Here is a 25,379-nt window from a genome sequence, read left to right as displayed (position 1 = left end):
GCAGGCGGTGACTAGTGGGGTACCGCAAGGCTCAGTGCTGGGACCCCAGTTGTTTACAATATATATTAATGACTTGGATGAGGGAATTAAATGCAGCATCTCCAAGTTTGCAGATGACACGAAGCTGGGTGGCAGTGTTAGCTGTGAGGAGGATGCTAAGAGGATGCAGGGTGACTTGGATAGGTTGGGTGAGTGGGCAAATTCATGGCAGATGCAATTTAATGTGGATAAATGTGAAGTTATCCACTTTGGTGGCAAAAATAGGAAAACAGATTATTATCTGAATGGTGGCCGATTAGGAAAAGGGGAGGTGCAACGAGACCTGGGTGTCATTATACACCAGTCATTGAAAGTGGGCATGCAGGTACAGCAGGCGGTGAAAAAGGCGAATGGTATGCTGGCATTTATAGCGAGAGGATTCGAGTACAGGAGCAGGGAGGTACTACTGCAGTTGTACAAGGCCTTGGTGAGACCACACCTGGAGTATTGTGTGCAGTTTTGGTCCCCTAATCTGAGGAAAGACATCTTTGCCATAGAGGGAGTACAAAGAAGGTTCACCAGATTGATTCCTGGGATGGCAGGACTTTCATATAAAGAAAGACTGGATGAACTGGGCTTGTACTCGTTGGAATTTAGAAGATTGAGGGGGAATCTGATTGAAACGTATAAGATCCTAAAGGGATTGGACAGGCTAGATGCAGGAAGATTGTTCCTGATGTTGGGGAAGTCCAGAACGAGGGGCCACAGTTTGAGGATAGAGGGGAAGCCTTTTAGGACCGAGATGCGGAAAAACTTCTTCACACAGAGAGTGGTGAATCTGTGGAATTCTCTGCCACAGGAAACAGTTGAGGCCAGTTCATTGGCTATATTTAAGAGGGAGTTAGATATGGCCCTTGTGGCTACGGGGGTCAGGGGGTATGGAGGGAAGGCTGGGGCAGGGTTCTGAGTTGGATGATCAGCCATGATCATAATAAATGGCGGTGCAGGCTCGAAGGGCCGAATGGCCTACTCCTGCACCTATTTTCTATGTTTCTATGTTTCAATCTAGGATTTTTATTATTCCAAATATAAGATAACATTTTTGTGTCTGTTCTATCAAAAAACAGTTTAGCAACAAAGGAAGGGCATAAAAAGTTTTCGGAAGGGTCCCTGAGGATATAGGATCAGTGAAAATTTGGGATAGCTGAGGTGTAAGTATTTCAGTAAAAGTTTTAAAACATTCTACTGTAAATCTATCCAGTCCCGGAGCTTTACCTGTTTGAAAATAGGATATAGCCCTTGCTATTTCCTCTTGTTTAATAGTCACATCTAATGTATTCAAATCTTGAATAGAAATTTTGGGTATATTCTGTTACGTAACTGGCAACAATGAATATCAATCGAGACAGGTTATATAAAAACAACCAAACATTTATTAAACACGGATAAACCATAAGGTTAAAAAAAACAAATGAAAACTTTAACCGGAAGATAACCGTTATGCAGCCATTCAACAAATCACTCCGTCACTCGGCACTGGTTCTTAAAGCGTTAAATGCGAAAACAGTTCTTAAAGCAGTAAAGTCAGATATAGTTCTTAAAATGGTAAATTTGAAAGTCGAACAGATTTGCACGTTCAATTGGGAGAGACTTCTCTGGAAAAGGATTTCATCACAGACACAACTTTCCTGCTGGTTCTGTCCACAGGATTCACGATGCCGAAAATAAACAGTTTAAAACAACTGACCTTAAATTCTTTTAGAGAGAGAGCACCATTGCATGAACTCCTTGCTCTTTTTGGAAAGAGTTATCTCCGATGCAGGTAGCTACTCCTCCAATGAAGCCTCAATAAGGTCGGTCCTTTATTAAACTGCCAAACGATGCTGACTTTTCTCGATCCTTCGCTCCTGTACTTCGATAAATTCTTCACTCTCCCTTCTACTGTTGGAATTGGGTAAATCAACACATCTAGCCAAAAATTTCCAGTCCAATAATATGGTATCTTGCAATAGAACGCAAAACCGTTTTAAAAATGAAACTGTGTCACAAAAACAAACACGCAACAGAAACGAAGATACAGCACATCCTACCTGGAAATCTACAAACTAAAAACCAACTGCGTCACCTGGGTCGACCCTTATATAGCCATGGGGCACATGCCATCACGTGACCTCACATTGGCGGGAAAATCACATCAGGTGACCTCCAAAAGATCATTTTTGGTCTCTTGAACAAAATTTTAACAATTTATACAAAATACAAAGGTATAAAATTTACAAAATACAGAGTACATACAATCTTATTTTTCAGCCCTTTACAAACTAATGTACAGTGGGAATGTTACGAATGTTAAAATATCACTCCAAAACAACAAATTTTCATTGTACATTTGACATCTAGACAAACAATCAGTGATCATATTGTCTTTACCCTTAATATGAGTGATCAAAATATTGTACTCCTGTAACATTAGACTGCAATTTAATAATCTATTTTTGTTTTTCATTTTACTCAAAAACAGTGATGGATTGTGATCTGTATAAACTGTGAGTGGTTTATGAGTAGAACCAATGTACACTTCAAAATGTTGTAAAGCTAAAACAAGAGATAACAATGCTTTTTCTATTGTTGAATAATTTCTTTGATGGGCATTAAATTTCTTAGAAAAATAAGCTACCGGACGTTCAACTTCATCACCATCATCTTTTTGAAGTAACACTTCTCCTGCAGCTTCATCACTAGCATCTACAGCTAATGAAAATGGTTTTTCAAAGTGAGGAGATTTAAGTATAGGTTGACTACACATTATAGCTTTCAATTTATCAAATGCCTCCCGACAAGACTCTATCCAAACAAATTTCTCATTTTTCTTCAAGAGATTAGTTAATGGAAGAACAATGTTTGCAAGATCCTTACAAAATTTTCTGTGATATCTGAGAATCTTCTGAGAGTTTTTCTATCAGTTGGAGTGGGTACTTCTAAAATTGCCTGAACTTTTGCTTGAACAGGTGCTAATTTTCCCTGACCCACAACATAACCAAGGTAAGTCACTGTGGCATGACTAAATTTACTCTTAGCGAAGTTAATAGTTAAGTTAGCTTTTGAAAGTCTCTCAAATAATTTCTCCACTGCCATAACATGTGCTTTCCGCGTATTATTCCCTGTAACCAAATCATCAATATAGGCATCTGTATCTTTTAATCCATTAATCATCCTCTGAAAAGTACCTGGTGCATTCTTCATCCCAAATGGAAGAACATTATATTCATATAACCCAGATGGGGTTACAAATGCTGAAATCTCTCTACCTCTATCCTTAAATGGAACACTCCAATAACCTTTTAACAAATCAATTTTTGTAAGGAATTTGGCCTGTCCAACTTTATCCACACAATCATCTACTCTAGGGATTGGATATGCATCAGTTTTTGTCGCAGCACTCACCCTTCTGTAATCTGTACAAAACCTAAAACTATGGTCGGGCTTAGGCACCATAACACGGTGAACTACAATTCGAATTAGAATATCTAATAATATCATTCTCTAACATATACTTAATTTCTTGTTCAGCAAGTTCACATTTTTCCCTGTTCATTCGATATGGATGTTGTTTTATGGATTTTGCATCTCCAACATCTACATAATGTGCAGCTGCGGTGGTTCTTCTAGGGACGTCTGGAAATAAATATATATAAAAATTAACTGTTTCATCTGCTCTCTCTGCTCTGGCCGTAAATTAGCTCATTTTTCATCAATATTTTCCAGAAGTTTTGAATTTGGTAACCTGGCTGAAATAATGTTGGGTTTAAAGTGAGTTTCAGACAAATCCTCCAGTAAGATTCCATCAAGATCAGACTCATTATTGATCACAACAGTCATAGTAGCAACCTTTCTCTCATAATACGGTTTTATCATATTTATATGACACAGCTGTGTTGTCTTCCTCCGATCTGGGGTTTTTACCACATAATCCACATCATTTACGTTAGATTTAATCTCATAAGGACCATGGAATTTGGCTTGTAATGGGTTCGTTTGCACTGGGAAAAGAACCAACACCTTATCTCCAGGCTTAAATGACCTCATCCTAGCTTCCTTATCGTACCACGTCTTCATCTTCTCTTGAGCTAACTTTAAATTTTCCTTGGCCAAGCTACAAGCTTTGTACAATCTGTCTTTATATTTCAGAACATAATCTAGCAAACTAGTGTGTACTTCTTTATTAATCCACTGTTCCTTCAACAAAGCCAAAGGTCCTTGAACTCTATGTCCAAACACAAGTTCAAAAGGACTAAAACCTAATGATTCCTGTACTGCCTCCCTTACTGCAAAAAGTAGTAAATGTATACCTTCATCCCAGTCCTTTTCATTTTCCACACAATATGTCCTGATCATAGTTTTTAGTGTAGAATGAAATCTCTGCAAGGCTCCTTGTGATTCTGGATGATAGACGAGGAAATAATCTGTTTTGCCCCCAGTTTATAAACTATCTGCTGAAACAACCCCGACATAAAATTACTACCTTGATCTGATTGTATTTCCTTAGGCAACCCCAAATAAGTAAAGAATTTTATACGTGCCTTTGTCACAGTTTTGGCTGTATAATCCTAAGAGGTACTGCCTTTGAAAACCTAGACTCTGTGCACATAATAGTTAATAAATATTGATGTCCAATTTTAGTTTTTGGCAAAGGACCTACACAGTCCACAATGGTTTTTGAGAACGGCTCACCGAATACTGGAATTGGTTGCAGTGGGGCCACTGGAGTTTACCAACAGTTTGACACGTATGACATGTTCTACAAAATGACGCCACATCTCGTCTTACACCAGGCCAATAAAAATGTTTAGAAATTTTGTTCATAGTTTTCTTTACACCTAAGTGACCACCCAAAGGAATACTATGAGCCATAGTTAAAATCTCATTTCGGTAAATTTTAGGAACTACTAACTGATGATTAACTTCCCATTCCTCACCAGCAGGAATTGTAGGTTCTCATTAATACCCCCTTTTCAAAATAATATCCAGCTGGTACTTTTTCCATTTCACTATCTGGAAGAGCTTGTTCTTTTAATTTAACTATCTCAGGATCTCTACCCTGCTCTGCTATCATTTCCTTCCGAGATAAAGACAAATCTTCCTGGTCAGACTTACCATCAAAATCCTGATCAAATAATGTAGGCAAAAAAGTTTCTGATACATCCTCAAAATTTGATTCTTGATTTGAACTGTCATAGGTAACAACCTCATTCTTTACATCAGTCTTTTTAGCCATAGCTCTAGTTACAACACAGGAAGAATCTGTGTTAGAATCCCTCTGTGGTTCCTCAGAATTTGAATTTATTGTCAAATGCACTTCAGGAAAACTTGTCCACCTGCTAAATCATTCCCTAACAAAAGAGAAACATCATTCACAGGTAAACTAGATTGTAGTCCTGCTTTAACAACCCCTGTAACTAATCCTGACCTTAAATTTGCTCTATGTAAATGTACTGGCATAAGGGCACTCCCTACTCCTCTTATGTAATTTACCTCACCAATGTCAGACTCATCACTAAACCTTAGCACACTGTCTAATATTGTGAAGCTCCAGTATCTCTAAGTATCCTTATTGGTACTGACTTGGATCCTTCATTCAAGGATATAAATCCTTCTGTTATAAAAGCTTCATATCCCTTCTTCACTTGGTCAGACTCTGACACATCTTCATTAATATTTTCTAAACCCTGTGGTTTTACAGGTTTTTCAATATGCTGCATACAAGCACCTGGGACCGCTTCTTTCTCTTTCCGTTTCAATCGGAAGCAATTAGCTACTACATGTCCAGGTTTTTTACAATAATTACAAATAATACAAAATGTCCTTCCTTCACATGTCTCCCTTCATCCTTACTTATCTCACTAACTTCAGATTTAATTTCTGGTTTACCTTGACTCTCTGTGCTAGTTTTCCTTTTAAAAATTTTACCTGGAGAAAATTTATTCTTGTGAATTAAAACATTCTCATCAGCCAATTTAGCAATCTCCTGCAATGTAGCAGTGTCCTGTTCATTTAAGTATGTTCTCACTTCAACAGGAATGCTTCTTTTAAATTCCTCCTGCAAAATCAACTCTCTTAATTTATTATACTCCCCATTTACATTTTTAGAGGAAACCCATCTCTCAAAACACACAGATTTCTCATAGGCAAATTCCACATAAGTTTTTTCCACTGATCTCTTTAAACTTCTAAATCTTTCTCTATACGCTTCCGGAACCATCTCATATGCCTTTAATATGTGCTGCTTAACAATATCATAATCCAGTGCTTGCTCAGCATTTAAAACTGTATAAACTTGTTGTGCCTTGCCTTTAATTACACTTTGTAACATCACTGGCCATTGGTCTTTCGGCCACTTTAAACTCAGAGCAACTGTTTCGAAATGTTGGAAATATGTGTCCACATCAGCTTCATTAAATGGAGGAGCCAAAATAACCTCACGACTAGCAGTAAACTGTTTCGTAGAACCAGAAGACTGACTCCCGGACTTTAATTTCTGCATCTGTAGTTCGAATTTCCTCTGGTTATCAGCTTCTCTTTCTTCAAATTCCCTTATTTTATTAGCCTCTCTTTCGGCCATTTCCACTTTAAATTTTTCAAACTTTAACTGTTCAAGATGCAACTGCATTTCTAAATTACTCATTGGAAACTTCTCTAACACCTCAGCATCAAACAATTCCAAATTAATATAATGTTCAGCGATTTTTTTTTGTATGAATGCCTTGGTGGAATTCCACGTAATTCCTTTAATATCCAACTTCCTAGCAATCTCCAATACCTCAGGTTTTCTCGCAGTCTCTAAAGATCCCGAGTCAGGAGTCTTCAAAAACCCGTCAATATCCATTGTTGCCGAATACAACACACACACCAATCAAACCAAAAAAAATCGGGTATTTCCCTTTTCCAAATCAAAATGGCAATTACCAGCACTTGAACTCAAAATCGGAACATCTCCTGGCCGAGCCCCCACAGATTATGTTAAGTAACCGGCAACAATGAATATCAATCGAGACAGGTTATATAAAAACAAGCAAACATTTATTAAACACGGATAAACGATAAGGTAAAAAAAACAAACGAAAACTTTAACCGGAAGTTAACCGATATGCAGCTGTTCAACAAATCACTCCGTCACTCGGCACTGGTTCTTAAAGCGTTAAATGCGAAAACAGTTCTTAAAGCGATAAAGTCAGATATAGTTCTTAAAATCGTAAATTCGAAAGTCCAACAGATTTACACGTTCAATTGGGAGAGACTTCTCTGGAAAAGGATTTCTTCACAGACGCAACTTTCCTGCTGGTTCTGTCCACAGGATTCACGATGCTGAAAATAAACAGTTTAAAACAACTGACCTTAAATTCTTTTAGAGAGAGAGCACCATTGCATGAACTCCTTGCTCTTTTTGGAAAGAGTTATCTCCGATGCAGGTAGCTACTCCTTCAATGAAGCCTCAATAAGGTCGATCCTTTATTAAACTGCCAAACGATGCTGACTTCTCTCAATCCTTCGGTCCTGTACTTCGATAAATTCTTCACTCTCCCTTCTACTGTTGGAATTGGGTAAATCAACACATCTAGCCAAAAATTTCCAGTCCAATAATATGGTATCTTGCAATAGAACGCAAAACTATTTTAAAAATGAACACGCAACAGAAACGGAGATACAGCACATTCTACCTGGAAATCTACAAACTAAAAACCAACTGCGTCTCCTGGGTCGATCCTTATATAGTCATGGGGCACATGCCATCACGTGACCTCACATTGGTGGGAAAATCACATCAAGTGACCTCCAAAAGACCATTACATCATTCTCACAAAAAAAAACACAGATCTCCTTGAGCATGTGACAATTCAATCTTTGCAAGAATCTATTCATAAGAGTAGTATTGTCTGGAGAATCAAATTTATAAAGGTTAGAGTAAAAATCCAAAAATACCTTATTAATTTCCTGACAATCTGACGTTTCAGTTCTATCAGTTCTTTGTATTTTCAAAATCTGCCTTCTAGCCATAGCTGCTTTAAGTTGACCGGCCAACTGTTTACCTGACTTATTCACTTGTATATAAAATTGACTTTTAGATTTCAGAAGTTGCAGTCTAATAGGAAAAGTCAAAAGCAGGTCATCCTGTGTTTGAAGTTCCACCCTTTCCTTATATAAATCTTCACTAGGTGTTACTGAATAAACATTTTGAAAAGCTCAAACAGATAAATAGAGGGATAGCTCAAGCGAAGCGGCCAGTGCGTGAGTGGGCCAGTGAAGCAGTGGAGCTTGAGGCTTTGACTCGAGAGATTCTGGCAGTTTTGGCAGTTGGTCTGTGCAATCAAATCAATCAAGATTAGAATAGATCAGCAGTAAGCCGTTGATTATACAATCAAGATTTGAATAGCTCAGACTCAGCAGAAAGCAGCTGATTGGGCAGTCGAGGTCAGGTGACCAAACATTTTGAAAAGCTCAAACAGATAAATAGAGGGATAGCTCAAGCGAAGCGGCCAGTGAGTGAGTGGGCCAATGAAGGAGTGGAGCTTTGAGGCTTTGACTCGAGAGGCTTCGACGAGAAGAGGCAGAGGACAAGCTAGCTCGCAGTTAGTTTTTACAATGTCTCCTGAGACGGTGATGTGTCTCTCATGTGAGATGTGGCAGTCTTGGGGGAACGCCCCTCTCCCGCAGAGTGACATCTGCCAGAAATGCATACAGCTGGGCGATCTGGAAGACCATGTAAGGAATCTGGAGCAGCAGCTGGATGACCTTCGGCTCATAAGGGAGAATGAGGCAGTCATAGATGAGAGCTACAGGGAGGTAGTCACACCTAGGCTGTCGGAAGCAGGTCGTTGGGTGACAGTCAGAGGGGGGAAAGCGAAGGTGAGCAGACAGGTAGTGCAGAGCACCCCTGTATCCATTCCCCTGAATAATAAGTTTACCGTCCTGGATACTGTTGGTGGGGACGACTGACCAGGTGTGAGCCACGGTGGCAGGGCCTCCGGCACTGAGTCTGACCCTGTGGTGCAGAAGGGTGGGACGGAGAAGAGGAGAGCTGTCGTCATTGGAGACTCTATAGTCAGGGGAGCAGACAGGAGATTTTGTGGACGTGAGAAGGACACCCACATGGTTTGTTGCCTCCTGGGTGCCAGAGTCCGGGATGTCTCTGACCGGGTGCACAACATCCTGGTATGAGAGTGAAAGCAACCAGAAGTCGTGATACATGTTGGGACCAACAACGTAGGCAGGAAGAGGGATGAGGTCCTGAAGTGTGAGTTTCGGGAATTAGGCAGAAGGCTGAAGAACAGGACCTCAAGGGTGACATTCTCAGGATTGCTGCCAGTGCTACGTGACAGAGACGGTAAGAATTGGAGGAGATGGCAGTTGAATGTGTGGCTGAGGAGTTGGTGCAGGGAGCAGGGTTTTAGATTTTTAGATCATTGGGATCTCTTCTGAGGAAGATGGGACCTGTACAGATTGGATGGGTTGCACCTGAACTCGAGGGGGTGCAATATCCTTGCAGGTAGGTTTGCTAGCATGGTTCGGGAGTGTTTAAACTAATTTGCAAGGGGGATGGGACCCAGAGCGATAGAGCAGTGAAAGAAGTGCATGGAGTAAAGCCAGATCTAGCATACAGAGAGGCTTTGAGGAAAGAGAAGCAGAATAAACGGTGTAAAGACAGTAAGGTAGAAGGGCTGAAATGTATGTACCTCAATGCAAGAAGCATCAGGAACAAAGGTGATGAACTGAGAGCTTGGATACATACATGGAATTATGATGTAGTGGCCATTACAGAGCCTTGGCTGGCACCAGGCACCAATGGATTCTCAATATTCCTGGATTTCAGTGCCTTAAAAGGGATAGAGAGGGCGGAAAAAGGGGAGGAGGGGTGGCATTACTGGTCAGGTATACTATTACAGCTACAGAAAGGGTGGGTAATGTAGCAGGTTCCTCTTTTGAGTTAATATGGGTGGAAGTCAGGAACAGGAAGGGAGCAGTTACTCTACTGGGGGTATTCTATAGGCCCCCTGGTAGCAGCAGAGATACAGAGGAGCAGATTGGGAGGCAGATTTTGGAAAGGTGCAAAAATAACAGGGTTGTTTTAACTTCCCTAATATTGATTGGCACCTGATTAGTTCCAAGGGTTTAGATGGGGCAGAATTAGTTAAGCGTGTCCAGGATGGATTCCTGTCACAGTATGTGGACAGGCCGACCAGGGGGAATGCCATACTAGATCTAGTACTAGGTAATGAACCGGGTCAGGTCACAGATCTCTCAGTGGGTGAGCATCTAGGGGACAGTGACCACCGCTCCTTGGCCTTTATAATTATCATGGAAAAGGATAGAATCAAAGAGGACAGGAAAATTTTTAATTGGGGAAAGGCAAATTATGAGGCTATAAGGCTAGAACTTGCGGGTGTGAATTGGGATGATGTTTTTGCAGGGAAATGTACTATGGACATGTGGTCTATGTTTAGAGATCTCTTGCGGGATGTTGGGGATAAATTTGTCCCGGTGAGAAAGATAAAGAATGGTAGGGTGAGGGAACCATGGGTGACAAGTGAGGTGGAAAATCTAGTCAGGTGGAAGAAGGCAGCATACATGAGGTTTAGGAAGCAAGGATCAGATGGGTCTATTGAGGAATATAGGGAAGCAAGAAAGGAGCTTAAGAAGGGGCTGAGAAGAGCAAGAAGGGGGCATGAGAAGGCCTTGGTGAGTAGGGTAAAGGAAAACCCCAAGGCATTCTTCAATTATATGAAGAAAAAAAGGATGACAGGAGTGAAGGTAGGACCGATTAGAGATAAAGGTGGGAAGATGTGCCTGGAAGCTCTGGAAGTGAGCGAGGTCCTCAATGAATACTTCTCTTCGGTATTCACCAATGAGAGGGAACTTGATGATGGTGAGGACAATATGAGTGAGGTTGATGTTCTGGAGCATGTTGATATTAAGGGAGAGGAGGTGTTGGAGTTGTTAAAATACATTAGGACAGATAAGTCCCCGGGGCCTGACGGAATATTCCCCAGGCTGCTCCACGAGGCGAGAGAAGAGATTGCTGACCCTCTGGCTAGGATCTTTATGTCCTCGTTGTCCACGGGAATGGTACTGGAGGATTGGAGGGGGACGAATGTTGTTCCCTTGTTCAAAAAAGTTAGTAGGGATAATCCAGGTAATTATAGACCAGTAAGTCTTACGTCTGTGGTGGGAAAGCTGTTGGAAAAGATTCTTAGAGATAGGATCTATAGGCATTTAGAGAATCATGGTCTGATCAGGGACAGTCAGCATGGCTTTGTGAAGGGCAGATCGTGTCTAACAAGCCTGATAGAGTTCTTTGAGGAGGTGACCAGGCAGATAGATGAGGGTAGTGCAGTGGATGTGATCTATATGGATTTTAGTAAGGCATTTGACAAGGTTCCACATGGTAGGCTTATTCAGAAAGTTAGAAGGCATGAGATCCAGGGAAGTTTGGCCAGGTGGATTCAGAATTGGCTTGCCTGCAGAAGGCAGAGGGTGGTGGTGGAGGGAGTACATTCAGGTTGGAGGATTGTCAGTAGTGGTGTCCCACAATGATCTGTTCTGGGACCTCTACTTTTCGTGATTTTTATTAACAACCTGGATGTGGGGGTAGAAGGGTGGGTTGGCAAGTTTGCAGACGACACAAAGGTTGGTGGTGTTGTAGATAGTGTAGAGGATTGTCAAAGATTGCAGAGAGACATTGATAGGATGCAGAAGTGGGCTGAGAAGTGGCAGATGGAGTTCAACCCGGAGAAGTGTGAGGTGGTGCACTTTGGAAGGACAAACTCCAAGGCAGAGTACAAAGTAAATGGCAGGATACTTGGTAGTGTGGAGGAGCAGAGGGATCTCGGGTACATGTCCACCGATCCCTGAAAGTTGCCTCACAGGTGGATAGGGTGGTTAAGAAAGCTCATGGGGTGTTAGCTTTCATAAGTTGAGGGATAGAGTTTAAGAGTCGCGATGTAATGATGCAGCTCTACAAAACTCTGGTTCAGCCACACTTGGAGTACTGTGTCCAGTTCTGGTCACCTCACTAGAGGAAGGATGTGGAAGCATTGGAAAGGGTACAGAGGAGATTTACCAGGATGCTGCCTGGTTTAGCAAGTATGCATTATGATCAGAGATTAAGGGAGCTAGGGCTTTACTCTTTGGAGAGAAGGAGGATGAGAGGAGACATGATAAGAGGTATCCAAGATAATAAGTGGAATAGATAGAATGGATAGCCAGCGCCTCTTCCCCAGGGCACCACTGCTCAATACAAGAGGACATGGCTTTAAGGTAAGGGGTGGGAAGTTTAAAGGGGATATTAGAGGAAGGTTTTTTACTCAGAGAGTGGTTGGTGCGTGGAATGCACTGCCTGAGTCAGTGGTGGAGGGAGATACACTAGTGAAGTTTAAGAGACTACTAGACAGGTATATGGAGGAATCTAAGGTGGGGGCTTATATGGGAGGTAGGGTTTGAGGGTCGGCACAACATTGTGGGCCGAAGGGCCTGGATGTGCTGTACTGTTCTATGTTCTATGTCTATTTCTTTAATCCTGTTAGTAAACACTAAAGGTTCAGCTTTAGTTTTCCTTAAAGCTGCTGAATATGAAATTATCTGTCCCCTAAGAAAATATTTCATTGCATCCCAAATAACCAAATTTGACATACCCTGAGTTGTATTTAATTCAAAAAATAGAGAAATTTGTTCTTTAATAAAACTTAGAAATGCTGAATCATGTAGCAGTGTAGCATTAAATTTCCGCTAAGATGCATTCCGTATATTATCAAGAAACTTCAGTATTAGTTTCATGGGCACATGATCCAACAACACAATAGCGTCATACACACAGTCAGCAACAAAAGGCACCAATTGTGTATCCAACAAAAAATAAACAATTCTTGAATATTTATCTTTAGGATGTAGAAATCTCCAAATATCCACCAAATAAAGAAGAATTAATACAGGTCGCAGCCTTATTAGGAAGCCATCTTTGGTTGATGGCCTATCAATCGAGGGATTGAGACAACAGTTAAAGTCACCACCCATAATCAGCTTTATATTCATTTAAATTCTGCAATGCAGAAAATAACTTCTTAAAAAATTCAGAGCTATCTACACTCGGTATCTACACACACACCAAAGCCATCTTTTAACCACATAAGGTGTTATACTTAAATGCACGCAGCATAAGGTGGATGATCTTGCTGTACAACTACAGATTGGCAGGTATGATATTGTGGCCATCACTGAGACGTGGCTAAAGGATGCATGTCTCTGGGAGCTGAACATCCAAGGATACATGGTGTATCGGAAGGGTAGGAAGGTAGGCAGAGGGGGAGGTTTGGCTTTATTGGTAAGAAATGATATTATATCATTAGAAAGATGGGACATAGGATCAGAAGGTGCAGAATCTTTATGGGTTGAGCTAAGAAATCGCAGGGGTAAAAGGACCCTGATACAGGCCTCCAAACAGCTGCAGGGATGTGGACTACAAATTACAACAGGAAATAAAAAGGCTTGTCAGAAGGGCAGTGTTATGATAATTGTGGGGGATTTTAACATGCAAGTGGATTGGGAAAATCAGGTCGGCACGGGATCTCAAGAGAGAGGATTTGTAGAATGTCTCCAAGATGGCTTTTTAGAACAGCTTGTTGTTGAGCCCACTAGGGGATCGGCTGTACTGGATTGGGTATTGTGTAATGAACTGGAGGTGATTAGAGAGATTGAGGTGATGGAACCCTTTTGGAGGCAGTGATCATAACATGATTGAGGTCACTGTGAAATTTGAAAAAGAGAAGCCGAAATCTGATGTGTCGGTATTTCAGTGGAGTAAAGTATAGTGGCATGAGAGAGGAACTGGCCAAAGTTGACTGGAAGGGACACTGGCGGGAAAGACAGCACAGCAGCAGTGGCTGGAGTTTATGCGAGAAGTGAGGAAGGTGCAAGACAGGTATATTCCAAAAAAGAAGAAATTTTTGAATGGAAAAAGGATGCAACTGTGGCTGACAAGAGAGTCAAAGCCAAAGTTAAAGCAAAGGAGAGGGCATACAAGGAAGCAAAAATTAGTGGGAAGACAGAGGATTGGGAAGTTTTTAAAAGCTTACAAAAGGAAACCAGGAAGATCATCTGGAGGGAAAAGATGAACTATGAAAGGAAGCTAGCAAATAATATCAAAGAGGATACTAAAAACTTTTTCAAGTATATAAAGAGTAAAAGTCAGGTGAGAGTAGATATAGGACCGATAGGAAATGATGCTGGAGAAATTGTAATGAGAGATAAGGAGATGGTGGAGGAACTGAACGAGTATTTTGCATCAGTCTTCATTGAGGAAGACATCAGCAGTATACCAGACACTCAAGGGTGGCAGGGAAGAGAAGTATGCGCACTCACAATTTCGACAGAGAAAATACTCAGGAAGCTGAATAGTCTAAAGATAGATAAATCTCCCGGACTGGCATACTGGAAGATTGCAAATGTCACTCTGCTATTTAAGAAGGGGGCAAGGAAGCAAAAAAGAAGTTGTAGACCTGTTAGCTTGACATCGGTGGTTGGGAAGTTGTTGGAGTCAATTGTCAAGGATGAGGTTATGGAGTATCTGGAGGCATATGACAAGATAGGCAGAACTCAGCATGGATTCCTTAAAGGAAAATACTGCCTGACAAACCTATTACAATTTTTTGAGGAAATTACAAGTAGGCTAGACAAGGGAGATGCAGTGGATGTTGTATATTTGGATTTTCAGAAGGCGTTTGACAAGGTGCCACACATGAGGCTACTTAACAAGATAAGAGCCCATGGAATTATGGGAAAGTTACATACGCGGATAGAGCGTTGGCTGATTGGCAGGAAACAGAGTGGGAATAAAGGGATCCTATTCTGGTTGGCTGCCGGTTACCAGTGGTGTTCCACAGGGGTCCGTGTTGGGGCCACTTTTCACACTGTACATCAAGAATTTGGATTATGGAATAGATGGCTTTATGGTTAAGTTTGCTGATGATATGAAGATAGTTGGAGAGGCTGGTAGTGCTGAGGAAACAGAGTCTGCAGAGAGGCTTGGATAGATTGGAAGAATGGGCAAAGAAGTGGCAAATGAAATACAGTGTTGGAAAGTGTATGGTTCTGCACTTTGGCAGAAGAAATAAACAGGCAGACTATTATTGAAATGGGGAGAGAATTCGAAGTTCTGAGATGCAATGGGACTTGGGAGTCCTTGTACAGGATACCCTTAAGGTTAACCTCCAGGTTGAGTTGGTGGTGAAGAAGGCGAATGCAATGTTGGCATTCATTTCTAGAGGAATAGAGTAGAGGAGCAGGTGTGTGTGTGATGTTGAGGCTCTATAAGGCGCTGGTGAGACCTCACTTGGAATACTGTGGGCAGTTTTGGTCTCCTTATTTAAGAAAGGATGTGCTGACATTGGAGAGGGTACAGAGAAGATTCACCAGAATGACAGAATGATTCCGGGTATGAGAGGGTTAACATATGAGGAACGTTTGTTTGCTCTTGGACTGTATTCCTTGGAGTTTAGAAGAATGAGGGGAGACCTCATAGAAACATTTCAAATGTTGAAAGGCATGGACAGAGTGGATGTGGCAAAGTTTTTTCCCATGATGGGGGAAGTTTAGTACGAGAGGGCATGACTTAAGGATTGAAGGGCGCCCATTCAGAACAGAGATGCAAAGAAATTTTTTTAGCCAGAACGTGGTGAATCTATGGAATTTGTTGCCACGGGCGGCAGAAGAGGCCAAGTCATTGGGTGTATTTAAGGCAGAGATTGATAGGTATCTGAGTAGCCGGGGCATCAAAGGTTATGGTGAGAAGGTGGGGGAGTGGGACTAAATGGGAGAATGGATCAACTCATGATAAAATGGCAAGGCAGACTTGATGGGCCGAATGGCTGACTTCTGCTCCTTTGTCTTATGGTCTTATAACAAACCAGTAACAGTTAAGTATCTTCCAATTGAATCAGTGACAGTATTAAAATGTACAAAAGGGATTTTAGAATTAATAAAAATAGATACCCCTCTGATTTTAGTAACTGATGAATAGTGAAACTGAGAATCCTTCCAAAATTTAAAAAAGTGGTTTTCATCCTCCCTACAGATATGGGTCTCCTGCACAAACATAATATCAGCTTGGAGTGTTCTTAATTTCTTAAAGATCTTTCTGCGCTTAATAGGTTGGTTCAAGCCATTCAGGTTCCAAGAGATGATATTAATTTTATTAACATCCATAACAAGGCTTTAATTTAAAATTTAATACAATAAGTTAGTGCACCAGCACAGACCAAACCCGCAGGGAAGAACAGAATGTGGATTCCATCAGAGAGAAAAAAAACATGATTGACAGGAAAACCTCTCAGGACTGCCCAGCCGAAAAAACCTAATAGCCCCACCCCTCCTCCCCCCAAAGCCCGAAAACCATCCAATAGGCGGACAGCATGCTGAACTATATCCCTTATCCTGTGTCTCCAATAGGCAGCCTGTTCTTAAAAAATTAAGCGTTAATACCACTGACTAAAGATACTACAACACATACATGAAGAAATAAACAAATTCCAAATGTTTTGATATTATGTCTAACAGAGGCTAAAGCGTAGTTAACAGCGGCCATCTTAAATTCATTGAATTAAAATTGATCGTATATTCAAAAAAGATAGATCCAACTAACTAATACGTTACGACTGGTGTTACTGTTACAAACCAAGGGAAAAAATAAGTACATGTACATATAATAAATCCAAAACTGTATTGAGTATTAAAGCAAACAATAATTCTAAATATTTTTTATTAAGGAAAAGAAAGAAAATAAAAAAAATAAGCTTAAAAAAAGGGACAAAAAGCAAATCAAGATATAAAAGAAGAAGAGTAAAACCTAAAGGAAAAAATAAAACAGCCAAAATGATGTCTGGGCAGACATAAAATGTATATTAAACTTCCAACAATCCAACTACAAACGAGTTCCAGCTAAGGATTAAGTGTTTAACCAGCTACAAAGGACTCCCAGCTGAGTATTAAGTGTTTAAATTGCTTGCAAGACAGGCTTAAACTCCTTTATAAATTTCCAAGCCTTTTCTGAGGAGTCAAATCATTTTGGGCAGGCATTAGGCGGGGAGATTCTCAAACGAGCTGTATTACGCAAAGAGGGGCGACAGTTCTTATAAGGTTCAGCTATCACTTCCTGAAATTTAATTCTTTTTGCATAAACCTGTGGGGCAAAATTTTCAACTATGCGAATCTCTACTCCATTATAAATTAGCTTCCCCTGCTTCCTAGCATCTCGAAGAATTGCTTCTTTAGTAATAAAGTAATTGCCGGGCGAGGTTTCAACTCAATGGAAGGCTTCAGGCGGAGGATTCGGTGGGCTCTATCTATCATCGGAGGAGCTTCAAGTACCTCACTAAAAAGTGAGTATAGCATATTCATGTAAAACTTCAGTGGCTCACCGGTTTCCATGTTTTCAGGCAAACCCAGTATGTGTAAATTCATCCTACGACTCCTGCTTTTCAGATCCGTTGTTTTCTTAATTCTTAATAATTCCGAAGAAAGCTCAACAATTCCATAGTAGATATCTTTAATTCTTGTTCATTAATCACTTGATTCACTGTCTCCTGTTCTCTTTTGATTCTATTAGTGTCCTTTTTAAGCGTCTGATATTGAAATTCTAGATTCCTCAAAGATTCCTGGACAGCAGAAACGGTTTTTTCAAGCCTTTCATTAGCATTCGTCAGTTTATCAATCTTGGTATCCACCATTCCGATCTTGGTGTTAATATCTTGCATCAAAGAAAACATTCTTTATGAAGTGGAGACTTCCTCTGACTCCTTTGTTTGTTCAGCTTCGGAAACAATTTTGCCACCTCCTAATTCAGTTCCAGTTTGGGTTCCAGCTATTGTAATTAAATCGTAAATCCTTCACTGAAAGTAATAAATCTTCAAAGTTTAAACAAAACTAGCAGTGGAAAGTAAGTTGTAAAAGGAAGGAGTAGCGCCAACACACGTCTTACTCCATGGGCTGCTGAGAGGAGACTTCCCCTGCTCTTATATTTTATACCTCTAGAAATGAATGTCAACATTCCATTCACCTTCTTCACCATTGTCTTAATATAGAGGTTAACCTTTAGGGTATCCTGCACAAGGACTCCCAAGTCCCCTTGCATCTCTGCATTTTGAATTCTCACCCCATCTAAATAATTGCCCACTTATTTTTTCCACCAAAGTGCACAATCATACATTTTCCAACATTGTATTTCATTTGCTACTTTGTTTGATGGCTCACTGAAATTCAGAAGGATGATGGCGAATCTCATTGCAACCTTTTGAATGTTGAAAGGCCTAGACAGGGTAGATGTGGAAAGGATGTTTCTCTTGGTGGGAGAGCCTAGGCCAAGAGGGCACAACCTCAGGATAGAGGGATGCCCTTTCAAACAGAGATGCGGAGAAATTTCTTTAGCCAAAGGGTGGTGAGTTTGTGGAATTTGTTGCCACATGCAGCTGTGGACGCCAGGTTGTTCGGTGTATTTAAGGCAGAGATTGATGGTTCTTGATTGGACATGGCATCAAAGGTTACGGAGAGAAAGCCGAGAATTAAGGTTCAGGAAGAGATAAAATAAAAGAATCAACCATGATTGAATGGCGGAGCAGACTCAGTGAACCAGATGGCCTAATTCTGTTCCTACGTCTCATGGTCTTATGGGTAAGAATGAGCTCATAAAGTGCTCTTTGGTGCAGCGCAGTTGTTTTACTAAAAGTGTTCCTATGTTCAGCAAAGGTGACATGCAGAGGCTGGGAAACATTGTCCAGAATTGCCGGGACTCTGTAGAACATGAACAGAGCTTGAGATGATACAAATTAAGAGAGACAAATTGAGCCATGTCACAGATTGAAGATGGGTGGAATGGCCCATTCTGATATAGACAGGAAAACAGTCGGGGAACTGAATGGTCAGTCCAGATCCCTGATCTGTCCCAGTTAGATTAGGATCTGTTTCTTGAACTTGGGTCAAACCTCGCTGTAACAGTGTGATATCAAACATCATTATAGAGACTAAAATTATCTCATCTGAAATGCTGCCCTTCACCCATTGATGTCTTTTGTAAATCTTTTTACAGGTTGGAAATGACAAAGAATTTGTGTGCAGGAATCTCATACAGAACAGAATTTCAGGTTTGCTGTCTTTGTCCAGATATTTGAGGAGTGACCAGCTATTTCCATTGTAACACCAATATATCCATTGTTGATCTTAGGAGATGAAGAAGTATCTCATCCCAGCTGGAAAAATGCTTTGTGTCTGAAGTGAAGTTTTATGTAGTAACTCTGAAGTCTGCTGGAAATGAGGTGCTGAGAACACACCGGTATTTGATGCCAAGGGACTTTCTCAGTGTGAGATTCTCTCACTCAGCAAGCCACAGAAACACCTGTGAGTTTACAGAGTGAAGACGCCAATCACCTGTTCTGTGTGTGGGACAGGATCTACTCAGTGACTCAGCATGAAGATACATCAGCAAGTTCACACCACAGTGAGATGCTCCACCGGTTCTGTCTGAATGAAGTGATTTAGTCTGTTGCCCACACTGACGGTACGTCAGAAAATTCACATCAGTGAGTTCACAAGGAACAGAGTCTTCAATGATTCCGTGTGTGGAAAGAGATTCCCTTGGTTATCTGACCTGCCTAGATATGAGTGTGTTCACACTGGTGAGAGGCTGTTCAACTGTTCAGACTGTAGGAAAGGATTGACTTTGTCATCGGATCTATTAGCATACCTGTCATTTCACACTGGGGAGATGTTCATCTGCTCAGACTGTGGGAAGAGGTTCAATCGATCATCTGCCCTACTGGTACACCAGCGAGTTCATACTGGGGAGAGGCCATTCACCTGTTCAGTGTGTGCAAAGGGATTCACTCAGTTATCCTCCCTGCAGGCACACCAGCGAGTTCACACTGGGGAGAGGCCATTCACTTGTTCAGTGTGTGGAACGGGATTCACTCAATTATCTTCCCTGCAGACACACCAGCGAGTTCACACTGGGGAGAGGCTGTTCATCAGTTCAGTTTGTGTGAAGGGATTCAGTCGATCTTGTCACCTACAGGGACAGCACCGGGTTCACAGTGGGGAGAGGCAATTCACCTGCTCAGTGTGTGGGAAAGGGTACAGTCATTCATCTGCCCTACTGGCACAGCAGAGAATTCACACTGGGGAGAGGCCATTCACCTGTTCGGACTGTGGGAAGGGATTCACTCAGTCATCTTCCCTACAGGCACACCAGCGAGTTCACACTGGGGAGAGGCTGTTCACCAGTTCAGTGTGTGAGAAAGAATTCAGTCCATCTTGTCACCTACAGAGTCATCAGCGAGTTCAGACTGGGGAGAGGCCATTCACCTGTTCTGTGTGTGGGAAGGGATTCAGTCAATCATCTGCCCTATTGGTACACCATCGTGTCCATACTGGGGAGAGGCCGTTCACATGTTCAGACTGTGGGAAGGGATTCACTCAGTCATCTTCCCTTGAGGCACACCGACGAATTCACACTGGTGTGAGGCCCTTCAGTTGTTCAGTCTGTCAAAAGACATTCACTCAATTATCTTCCCTACAGACACACTGGCGAGTTCACACTGGGGAGAAGCCGTTCCATTGTTCAGACTGTGGAAAGAGATTCACTCAATTATCTTCTTTACAAACACATCAGCGAGTTCACACTGGGGAGAGGCCATTCACCAGTTCAGTGCGTGAGAAGAGATTTTGCCGATCACATCACCTGCAGGGACACCAACGAGTTCACACTGAGGAGAGGCCATTCATCTGCTCAGTGTGTGGGAAGGGGTTCACTCGATCATCTGCTGTATTGGTCCACCAGCGAGTTCACACTGGGGAGAGGCCGTTCACCTGTTCAGACTGTGGGAAGGGATTCAGTCAATTATCTTCTCTCAAGGCACATCAGCGTGTTCACACTGGAGAGAGGCCATTCACCTGTTCAGACTGTGGGAAGGGATTCACTCAGTTATCTTCCCTACAGGCACACCAACGAGTTCACACTGGAGAGAGACCATTCAACTGTTCAGTGTGTGGGAAGGGATTCACTCAGTTATCTTCCCTACAGGGACATCAGCGAGTTCACACTAGGGAGAGGCTATTCACAAGTTCAGTGTGTGAGAAAGGATTCAGTCGATCACGACACCTACAGGGACATCGGCGAGTTCAGACTGGGGAGAGGCCATTCACCTGTTCCGTGTGTGGGAAGGGATTCAGTCAATCATCTGCCCTATTGGTACACCATCGTGTCCATACTGGGGAGAGGCCATTCATCTGTTCAGACTGTGGGAAGGGATTCACTCAGTCATCTTCCCTAGAGGCACACCGACGAATTCACACTGGGGTGAGGCCATTCTGCTGTTCAGTGTGTGGAAAGGGATTCACTCAGTTATCTTCCCTACAGACGCACCAGCGAGTTCACACCGGGGAGAGGCCATTCACTTGTTCAGTGTGTGGAAAGGGATTCACTCAGTTATCTTCCCTGCAAACACACCAGCGAGTTCACACCGGGGAGAGGCCATTCAGCTGTTCAGTGTGTAGAAAGGGATTCACTCAATTATCTTCCCTGCAGACACACCAGCGAATTCACACTGGGGAGAGGCCGTTCACTTGTTCAGACTGTGGGAAGGGATTCACTCAATTATCTTCCCTACAGACACACCAGCGAGTTCACACTGGGGAGAGACCGTTCACTTGTTTGGATTGTGGGAAGGGATTCACTCAATTATCTTCCCTACAGACACATTTGCGAGTTCACACTGGGGAGAGGGAGTTCACCTGTTTGGACTGTGGGAAGGATTTCAAATAATTAAATTCCCTACAGACACACCAGTGAGCTTGCACTGGGTAGAGGGAGCTTACCTGTTTAGACTGTGGGAAGGGTTTCACTCCATTATCTTCCCTACAGACACACCATCGAGTTCACACTGGCGTGTGGCCTTTCACCTGTTCAGTATGCGGGAAGGGAATCATTCAGTTATCTAATCTGAAGGTACATTAGATTATGAAGACACGCAGTCCTCTTTTATTGTCATTTAGTAATGCATGCATTAAGAAATGATACAATATTTCCTCCAGTGTGATATCACAAAAGACAGGACAGACCAAGACTGAAAAAACGTAACAAAACCACATAATTATAACATATAGTTACAACAGTGCAACAATACCATAACTTGATGAAGAAGTCCATGAGCACAGTAAAAAGTTCAGAGTCTCTCAAATGTCCCACATCTCACGCAGACAGGAGAAGGAAGAAAAACTCTCCCTGCCATGCCCGACCACAGTCTGACTCTGAGTCATCCGAAAACTTCGAACCTCCGATCAGCTCTCCAACACCAAGTACTGAGTGCCATCTCTATCCGAACGATTTGACTTCAATCTCAGTCGCCAACAGCAGGCAAAGCTGGGGATTTTGAGGCATTCCCTCCGAAAGATTCCCGATCGTGCAGTAACAACAGCAGCGAACTGGCATTTCAGAAATTTCTCCAGATGTTCCTCTGTGAGTCCTTGCAAGTGCATATCAATTAGTAGAACCACAACCAGAGACATATATAGGTTTAGACCAGCCCCTTCAATCCATTCAATTAGCTCAACTATGCTATGCTGCCCCCAGTAGACATATTGAAAACATGGCTGCTTGGCAAGTCCAAGAATGGGAACCCACCATCATGAAAATCTGCAGTTTGAATGCAGCAGTAGATGACAGACTCCCTCCAATAGGGCCCCAGCTACCTTGGAAAAAATAAGATGAGGCATTGGAAAAAAGTTGTTTTGCAGATGTGCTCAGTGAATCCATCCTCTAGGACCATGATTAGCTCCACTTCCACTTCAGTTGCCCCATCAGTGAACTGATCCCACAAATTATGGACTCAGTTTCAGGGACTCTTCATCACACATCTCAATATTTAGTATTTTTTAAGACCATAAAAGATAGGAGCTGAATTCGGCCAGTCAGCCTATTGAGTCTGTACTGCCATTGCATCATGGCGGACCTATTTTCCATCTCAGCCCTAATCTCCTGCCTTTTTCCTGTATCCATTCTCACCCAGACTAAACAAGAATCTATCAACATTTGCCTTATATACATCCAATAAATTGAACTCCACAACCACCTGTGGCAAGAAGTTTCAATGAGTGCTGCTAAAAAATCTGTGTGGGCCACAACAGGGCTTACCTACTGCTGAGCGAAACCCTGTGAGGGTAGCTCAAGCATGTTCTGGACGCTGTGCCACAACGCCCCCAGTGAAGCACAGAGGCTTTATTTCCTTAGTCTGGGCGGCTTGTAAGCAGGTGACAACATGGGTTCAGGCCTAATTGTCACTATGACCGAGGACTTGGCTCCCACTATCCACTCCTGCTTGCATCCAATAAATTAGTGAATCAAACTTGCAGTGTACCAGATTAACAATGTCCGAAAGGGTCTTGTGATCACAAGAAAAGTAAACATGATATGCATTCTTGCTCTCTCTCTCCCTTTCCCTCTTCCTCTCTCTTCTCTCCCTCTCTCTCTCGATGATGAGTGAGTGCTACCAACACTTGAGTCAGTAAACTGGAAGTAAAAGTGGCGCTGTAGAGATTGACACAGCAAGCTATTGGTCTCTTTCTTGCTATGGCAGGAGCAATATCTTCCCTCGTTAGTGACAGAGGGGGGCCTGTTGGGATGGAGTCTAGATCATGGTCTCTTTTGGGCTTTCCTGTTGATGGCATGGTGGGTGATCGGGTGTCTGATGCTCTTTGGTGAAATAAAGGGGGAGGGGTGGGGGAGTGTTGATGCTTTTGCTGTTGCAAAAAGTTCTATTCAAAAGGCTCAAAGGAACATCTAAACAAGCCTGAAGCAAGTCCTGTGGACTGATGAAGTTAAAATAGAACTTTTTTGGCCACAGTGAGAAAAGGTATGTTTGGAGAAAAAAGGGTGCAGAATTTCATGAAAAGAACCCCTCTCCAACTGTTAAGCACGGTGGTGGATTGATCATGCTTTGGGCTTGTGTCGCAGCCAGAGGCACGGGGAACATTTACTGGTAGAGGGAAGAATGAATTCAATTCAATACCAGCAAATTCTGGAAGCAAACATCACACTGTCTGTATAAAAAGCTGAAGATGAAAAGAGGATGGCTTCTACAACCGGATAATGATCCCAAACACACCTCAAAATTCACAATGGACTACCTCAAGAGGCACAAGCTGAAGGTTCAGCCATGGCCCTCACAGTCCCCTGACCTAAACATCATCAAGAATCTATGGATAGACCTCAAAAGAGCAGTGCATGCAAGACGACCTAAGAATCTCAAAAACTAGAAGCCTTTTGCAAGGAAGAATGGGCAAAAATCCCCCTAACAAGGGGGACGACACTGGTGCCAAACTGAATGGGTCCTAATGCCCTTCCCTTGGACAACATTGGTGTCGTGGAGAGGGGAGACTTGCAGCCTGGGCAACTGCTGGTCTATACAACCTTGCCCAGGCCTACGCCCTGGAGAGTGAAGACTTTCCAGGCGCAGATCCATGGTCTCGGAAGACTAACGGATGCCCCCAAACAAGAATTGAAAGACTCTTAGCTGGCTACAAAAAGTGTTTACAAGCTGTGATACTTGCCAAAGGGGGGTGTTACTAAGTACTGACCATGCGGGGTGCCCAAACCTTTGCATCAGGTCCTTTTCCTTTTTTGTTATTTTGAAACTGTAAAAGATGGAAATAAAAGAAGTGTTCTTGCTTAAGATATTAAAGAAATGTGTCATCTTTAACTTTATGCCTTTTGGAAATCAGTTCATCTTTTACTCGCTTAGCTATTCACAGTGACAGAAATTTTGACCGGGGTGCCCAAACTTCTGCATGCCTTATCATTCGCTCTTTGGGGTTTTCTTTTGTTTTGTGATCATCTGCGGAGAGTAAGAATTTTAGGTTGTATATTGCACACATTCTCTGATATTAAATGAAGCCATTGAACTATTGAATGAAGTTATCCCCTCTGGTTGAGGGGTAATAACTGTTCCTGAACCTGGTTGTGTTGGTTCTGAAGCCCCTGGGTCCCTGATAATGGATGCTGCTTTCTTGTGATAGCGCTCTGTATTGATGTGTCAATGGAGGGGAAGGCTTTACTAGTGATAGACTGGGTCATATCCACTACTTTTTATTGGAATATTCGTTCCAGAGCTTTAGAATTCCCATACCAGGCTGTGATGCAGCCAGTCAATACAGACACCAGACCACACATCTCCAGAAGTTTTCCATTGGATTAGATGTCATGCCAAAACCTCATAGACTTCTAATGAAGTAGAGTCGCTGCAGGGTTTTGGGGCAATTATACTTGGTCCTAGAGCACATACCCTGAAATGATAACACCGAGGAATTTTAAGTTG

General features: G+C 42.2%; 1 protein-coding gene across 5 annotated transcripts in view; it reads left to right on the top strand.

Moving 5' to 3' along the window:
* Positions 1-24,826, top strand: part of LOC134349673 (zinc finger protein 721-like) — a 37,682-nt gene extending 12,856 nt beyond the window's left edge. Inside the window, exons 1-3 of one of the 5 annotated variants that reach the window (XM_063054382.1) lie at positions 16,844-17,399; positions 19,103-19,157; positions 19,238-24,826. In XM_063054382.1, the coding sequence (XP_062910452.1) occupies positions 19,778-21,832 (2,055 nt within the window). In that variant the 5' untranslated portion in view covers positions 16,844-17,399; positions 19,103-19,157; positions 19,238-19,777 and the 3' untranslated portion in view covers positions 21,833-24,826. Of the gene's footprint in view, positions 1-1,103; positions 1,191-16,843; positions 17,400-19,102 lie in introns of those variants that run through there. The other 4 variants (XM_063054365.1, XM_063054374.1, XM_063054355.1 and 1 more) reach the window with 4 other exon arrangements.
* The last annotated feature ends 553 nt before the right edge of the window (positions 24,827-25,379 follow it).

The sequence above is a fragment of the Mobula hypostoma genome, chromosome 1 (assembly GCF_963921235.1).
Source record: "Mobula hypostoma chromosome 1, sMobHyp1.1, whole genome shotgun sequence".
NCBI lineage: Eukaryota > Metazoa > Chordata > Chondrichthyes > Myliobatiformes > Myliobatidae > Mobula > Mobula hypostoma.
The sequence above is the reverse complement of the archived record's forward strand: the minus strand, read 5'-3'. Positions and strand labels throughout refer to the sequence as shown.